This window comes from Chinchilla lanigera, unplaced genomic scaffold (assembly GCF_000276665.1).
Source record: "Chinchilla lanigera isolate Chin_1 unplaced genomic scaffold, ChiLan1.0 scaffold00163, whole genome shotgun sequence".
NCBI classification, from domain to species: Eukaryota; Metazoa; Chordata; class Mammalia; order Rodentia; family Chinchillidae; genus Chinchilla; species Chinchilla lanigera.
The window spans coordinates 180,859-187,949 of NW_004955564.1; the positions used below are offsets into that span (position 1 = coordinate 180,859).

Here is a 7,091-nt window from a genome sequence, read left to right on the forward strand (position 1 = left end):
TCTGTCTGTTTGAGACAGGGTCTCGCCATGTAGTTCAGGCTGTCCTTGAGCTCACTTTGTAGCCCAGGCTGGTCTCAAACTCACAACGATCCTCCTGCCTCAGCCTCCCCAGTGCTGGGATTACAGGTGTGGACCACCATGCCAGCCATTGCATGCTTTTGGATTCACACACTTCGGGATGAATTCCTGGGAGAGATTCTAGAAAAGCAGGCTCCTTTGATCTAAAGAGTGTGGGCTCTGGAGCCAGAACTCCTGAGTTCCCAGCCAGGGGTTGAGAGAGGCAAGTGGCTTATCTCTATTTAGCCTCAGTTTTCCATCTGCAGATAGGGGTCATATCAGTTTTTCGTGAGGATTAAATAAGTTAATGCATGCCAGTTACTTACAATAGTACCCACTAGATAATAAATGCTTAGACAATGCTTTTATTGTTATTATTGGGTTTATTAGACCGAAAGGTTTTTATGTTCATTTTAAAGGGTTTAATACATATGAGCAAATTGTCATTCTAAAAGATTATAATTTTTTTTTACTTTTACCAGCAACATATGAGAATACTTATTTTATTGGGTTTGCTGAATTCTTAAATTGCTTAGATTGCTTCAGATTTGTCTGTCAAAATGTGAATCACAGAAGCAGTAATGTTAATTTTAGTAGAAATTTTCTTTACTGTAAATCCTGTCAGGAAATCTGTCAGTTTCTTAGCAGACCAGTTCTGCCTCTCTATTTTGACATCCACAGAATCAGCCAACCACTGCTTGAAAATATTTGGGCCAAAATTTACATCTGTACTAAACATGTACTGACCTTTCCCCTTGTCCGTATTTGCTAAACAATGTAGTATGACAATTGTTTACATAGCATTTACCTTGTGTTATGTATTATAAATAATCTAGTGGCGATTTGAAGTCTAAAGGAAGATGTACATTTTATGTAACCCCCTTGAGCATTGTGGATTTTGGGGGTCCTGGAACCAGTCTTCAACAGGTCCAAGTGACAGCTGTGCCTTTAATTTCACATGAGGTATAGCTATGTCCCATCTTTGGGGGGTGCTTGGGGGTCATTCTGTGTAACAGTCCATGAGTTTCCTTGTAGAATGTCCCTTGTGTGGGGTCCCTGCAGAGCTCCTCATGATTTCAATCCAGCTGTGCATCTTTGGTGGAGACATCACAGAAGTGAACTTGTGCCCTGGTAAGGGTGTGCTCAGGCAGACCTGGGCCTGAGTGTCCCGTGGCTGGTTAACTGGGACGACAGGATGAAGTTTCTCCACTGCTATCACTCTTCTCCCTTTGTAAATAGCGTTCACTGGACCCAGGGGTGGCCACGAGTGGCTGTCCTATGGGCCCGCATCCATGTCATCGTTCGTTGGCTTTTAGCCCCCTAGTGGCATTTTTGTTTTCCTCTAAGGAAGCTTGTATTTTGAGGCCTTCTTATTCTAGGCCTGGGAAACTATAGATATTTCAGGATCTATTGTCATAATTTTGAACCATGGGTTTTTCATAATAGTACCTTCTGAGAGCCTGGTTTCAGTTCACCTTTAGGAACATAAACAGCTCAACTAGATCCAAACAAAGCAGGGAGGTGGTTGGTCATTTTCTGTCATTTTTCAGCCTTGTCATTGGTCCCCAGGGGACTTCTGTATTTGAAGGTGTCCTCCTCCTTCCCTTTCTTGCTTCCTGCCAGTGCTGATGGGCACAGAGATGAGCGCACATGCCTGAGTGGACAGGCTTGGTACAGTGCAGTCCGGGGCCAGGCCTGTTTGTACACTAGGGTGCCCCTTTGCTGGAAGTGGTCAGTGACCTTTTAGTCAGTAGCCAGTCATCTCTTTCGGTGGCCTGCCTTTCTGTAAGCAGTCTGGATTTGGTTTTTTTTTGATCTTCCTTGCCCTCCAAAGAAAAGGCCCCAGATTGCCCGGGATTCTGCCCTCAGCCCTGCTGCTCAGCCCTGGTGTTCGTCCTAAACTTCACACGTTCAGACTCAGCATCTGCCAGTGCTCCTGAACCGGCTTTCCTGCAGTCTTCATCTCAGTTGAGGGCACACCACTGGTTCAGGTGGGTGAGAGGCCTGATGGGACCTTGAGTCCTCACTGTCACTGTGGGCCTCCCACTCTGGTCGTCAGCAGTCCCTGGAGTCTGCCTTTCTATCTCCGTAACCTGCCCTGGCCGGCGTTTCTGTCCCTAGGTTATTGAATGTGTGGGCCTCCTGGTTGACCCCTGCTTCTGTCTGTGCCTCTTTCACACAGAAGCCGGAGTTAGCAGCCTTGTCCCCTTTCTGCTCAGTGCCAGCTCGTGCTTTCCCTTCCCTTTCAAAGTAAAGCTGAGGTCCTCTCTGACCCGTAGGCCCTGCCCCATGCGGCTGCCCCATTACCCATCTCATCTCCTGCTTGCCCTTTCTGCACTCTGCTCTATCCCAGTGGCTCCTTTGCGTGTCCTCACACACTCCAGGCATGTCTGTGCTCCAGGGCGTTTGCACTTTTCCCATTGCTTGGAATGCTCCTTGCCCAGAGAACATGGCCGGCTTCCTGCTTCCTTCAGGTTTTTCCTCGTAAGTTCCCTTCTAAGAGGCTTCTGTGGCACTCCAGCTACACACCCAACCATCTCAGCTTTACCGTTTCTCCTCTCCAAACTTTGCGTTCATCACTAGCTAAATGCTATGTGTTTTACTTAGCTTGTTTGTTTCTGTCTTGCCGCAGTGGACAGTAAGCTCCATGTGGTCAGAAGTTGCTGTCCTGTTCTGTTCCTTCTTCTGTTTCTACTGCCTGGAGCAGTCCTCACTCTGGAGCTGCTCAGCAGTCTCATCCCATGGCTTTGTCTGAGCCTGCGAGCTTCCCTCCTGCTGGTGGAGATGTCCATGTACTGGTCGTTTAGCAGCTGTTCTTATACCTAGTACCTGCTTGAGCTCCTCACCCACTCAGTCTTTCAGCCCCCGCAGGCAGACGGCTTTCCCGCTCTGCTCCCTCTGCGTAGCCTTCCGATCTGTGTTCTGAACACCTTCTTGGTGTTCCATTTTTTTAAAACCTATAGTTTATATTTTTATGTGGGGAGAACTGAGTACCTTATGAACTTTTTTCATTTGAAAATCTCCAGATCACTTATTTCCATTTCTTTTAAAGTCAAGAGAATATTAAATATTAGTCCTGTCTTTCATGAAGACCACGGTATAACAGAAGTCCACTGTTGCTAGCTGTGAGTGAATTATTGGAACAGGCTCAACTAAAGTTGATTGGACCCAGTTAAGTCTTAGATCTTCTCACTACTGCTCACTAATCTTTGTATTATATGTAGCCCCAGTAGGTCACAGTCTTCAGATTGAGGCAGAAGAGTTTTAAAAGATCTTTTTGGTCATTTTTCAAAAAATTGAGTGAGAGGCCCCTTTAAATCTTTTAAATGTGTATTCATTTACTATAACATGAGAACCACTATCACCAGTGACTAGCTTTATCTTCTCTGGCCAGCAGTCTTTAATTATGTGGTGTATGTCTTTCATGAAATTATATTCTTAGATACCCTGTTGTGGGAAATAGCAAGCATAACCCAAAGAAATCTGGGTGGTGGCTGTGAAATGTGTTGCGGGGGTCAGTGTCCATTGCTGCTGTCCTGTGGACCTTCTGTTGTGGGCTTTGTTCCCCTCATCTTTGCTCTTGTGATTGACATTCTCATGCTCTTCCTGCTGAGATGGTCGGAACTAAGGGAGGGGTCCACTCATCCCTGCTTTGTCCATCCCACCAGCTGTGCTCTTCAGCACCAATTCTAGGATAGGCCTGCTTTCCTGGATCATTCATAGTTACAGCAACAAAGTTCGTACTTGTTGAAGGTTAAAAATCCTGTAGGTGCTTCATTCCCTCAGGACTTTCTGTCTTTCCTGTTTGCAGAAGTACATGTCGATGGTTATAGAAAGCAGAATCTCTCTGTTGCTCTGAAGTACCAGTTCCTGCCAAAGCAATGGTTTGAACAAGGACCACATCCCTGGAAAGGTGGCCGACTCCTTGTTCTGAGTGTCTTCTTGTCGCAGTACAAGGCCTGTCTTCCTTCGTTATCTCCTTCCTTGCTGGACTATTTATATCTCTGGTATGATCAGGGCAATTGCCTTTTCTGGTCACGCTGCAGCCACCATTGTTTTTACTGCTGTTCTTTTTTCATTTTGAATAATGACTATTTTTTTCTACATTTCAGATACTTTGAAAGATGTCTGTGCTCATGAATAATTTCATACTCAAAATAACATTTTCCTTTAGCAGCAGCTTATCATACTGATTGTCCTCTTGTTACTTCCCATGAAGAGGTAACCTGTTTATATAACAGCCTTAGAAGCTTAAGTTTGAGGCTTCATGTAAAGTGAATTTAATGGCAATAAAAATAACTCTATGTTCTTTTCATAGAATGGCAGAAAGTATTTCAGTATCTGAGTAATTTTAATGCAGTGTCTCTACACTAAGCTTTTGCCTAAAAAATGGATGAAATCTGTGGAAAATTCAGGCGCTGGCTGGGAAGTGCCCTAGAGATGGAGAGTGGCACACGGTAGGAAAATGAAGAGTCTGAGAGAAACCTGGGGGAAGCATCACGACTCCATCTCGGGCTGCTGGGATGCCCAGGGCCGGCACGTTTCATAGTCCTGGTGTTACTTAGTCATTCTTAGTTTCTTGCATTTTTTTCATTTATTGTATCCTTTTTTATTTTTAAAAGACTGCTTTAAAACTTTGTGTGTGAAACCAGCGAGAAGTAAGTAAATAAAAATGAAGCAGTGTCTCATGGTTATATTAATGTTCACCTTTTAACTGGAATATCTTTTTGACCCTTTTATCTAAATTGTGAATGTAACTAAGTCACACCTGGTATGTCGGAGTGCTACAGGTGTCTGTGTATGCTGTTTTCTGTCTCATAGATTGGCTCACAGAGCGAGTAATCAGCTCCGTTGGATTTGGTTCTGCAGTGTAGATGGAGTCTAGGACTCAGTTGTCTCGGCCCGAATGAGAGAGGCCTCATGTCCAAGATGGAGAAGAAGCGAAGAAAGAAATGAAACCCTCTCTTCGGGCCAAGCCACGAAAGGCCATGGGACTTCACTTTTATTTACATTGGACAAGACTGTAAGACGGTTAATCAGTAATGTTGCAACTCTTAGCCGAAACAAAAATTCACTTCTAACCAAGGAAGACAAAAGTGTGATTTGAATTTATGTGATTTTTATGACCACATTCACCTATGACCATGAAGCTTGTCAACATCTGGCTGCTTCTGCTAGTGGTTTTGCTCTGTGGGAAGAAACATCTGGGTGACAGACTGGAAAAGAAATCTTTTGACAAGGCCCCGTGCCCTGGCTGTTCCCACCTGACTGTGAAGGTGGAATTCTCCTCAGCGGTTGTGGAATATGGTAATGACATCAGCTTACCTTTAGGGCCTCACACCATGTTGTTTTCAAACTTAATATGAGTGTTAGCTTTTGCCAAGGGACTTTCCTTTTCTAATACATTTCAAGTGGGGTGAGTGGGCAGCACCTGGATGTCAGCTTTGCTTCAGTTTGTGTTCCCAGGTTGTTAGTATGAAACAAAGAAATGAACCTAGTTTGATTCCATGGATCACGTGCCATTGTTGCTGGGTGGTTGGGAGGTGCTGGATGTTTGTTCTAAAGTTCAAGTGACCAGATGAAAATAACCAAGAAAATAGTCTGGTATTATCTACTCCACAGTTTTGGTTTTATTTTCAGTAAAATTTACTGAACATTCAGTTCTCTGAGTTTTTCTCCTATTTGAAAAACTGCATTTCTATAATGCATGTTCAAACATCCATAGATACTTGGTTTTTAAAAATATCACACGTGGGGATGTGAGAGGGTGCTTGACAAGCATGTAGATACCCACTTCCCCAAAAATCCACGGGTACATCTGGTTTTGAGTGATGTATTCCATGTGATCAGAGGATTCATATAAAACAAAACGTTGCTGAGTGTGGTGGTGCACTCCTGTAATCCCAGCACTTGGGAGGCAGAGGCAGGAGGACCATTGCAAGTTCAAGACCAGCCTGGGCTACAGAGTGAGTTCAAGGCCAGCCTGAACTGCACAGCGAGACCCTGTCTCAAAAAGACAAATAAATAAATAAATCAAACAAAATGTTTAAAAATATTAAAATAACATTTAAATATATTAAATGTTAAAATAATTTAAAAGTTCAGCAAACTGCTGTGCTGGGCATTTAAATTAGTCTTTCTGTTTTTCATGCTGTGTTTTACTGTGCATTTTAAGATCCATAATTTTTCTTTTACCAGTGAAATTTGGGGTTAGATATAATCTGAATTATATATACATGAATACTTACTTTTATTTGTGGTCATTGAATTTCAGAATATATCGTGGCTTTCAATGGATATTTCACAGCCAAAGCTAGAAATTCATTTATTTCAAGCGCTCTGAAGAGCAGCGAAGTAGACAACTGGAGAATCATACCTCGGAACAATCCATCCAGTGACTACCCTAGTGACTTTGAGGTGATTCAGATAAAAGAAAAACAGAAAGCAGGGCTGCTAACACTTGAAGATCATCCAAACATTAAACGGGTAACACCCCAACGGAAAGTCTTTCGCTCCCTGAAGTTTGCTGAGTGTGAGTATTGTGTCCTCTGGCCAGGTTGTGCCCTGTGTGTGCAGTTTCACTTCGAGGGTAATGCGCTGCAGGAAGCTGAAAGTAGTTCAGGGAAGTCCTGTGTCCCTTCATCTGGTTCACCAGTTGTGAACATTCTTCTGGCAGGCACTTTGTTTTTAAAAAAAAAGCGGCACTTGTTGCTGTTGTGGTAGGGAAGCTCTGAGGGTCTGCAGTGGAGGCTGGTAGGGTCTCTGTTTGTGTTGGAGGAATTCCCAAGGTTCGCACTGGAGACTAAACCCGGAACTGCAGAGCACTTCCCACGTGGAAGGGAAAGACCTGGCCTTGGTGTTTCCTCTGTGCTTGCATTTTGTCCCTGTCAGTATGGCACCGTGGAGGTTGGTTGGTTGGTTTTGCAGTGCTGGAGACTGAACCCAGGGCCTTTGTGCAGAGCTACATCCCAGACCTCTTATTTTTTTATTTTTTTTTTTTTTTGGTTTTCTCCGGTACCGGGAACCGAACTCAC

The 7,091-nt window shown here is 43.9% G+C and overlaps 1 protein-coding gene across 1 annotated transcript in view; it reads left to right on the top strand.

The window, feature by feature from the left end:
• Positions 1–7,091, top strand: part of Mbtps1 (membrane-bound transcription factor peptidase, site 1) — a 50,326-nt gene that overhangs the window by 4,629 nt on the left and 38,606 nt on the right. The window contains exons 2-3 of the mRNA XM_005413228.2: positions 4,879–5,364; positions 6,332–6,589. Of these exons, the coding sequence (XP_005413285.1) occupies positions 5,196–5,364; positions 6,332–6,589 (427 nt within the window). The 5' untranslated portion in view covers positions 4,879–5,195. The remainder of the gene's footprint in view (positions 1–4,878; positions 5,365–6,331; positions 6,590–7,091) is intronic.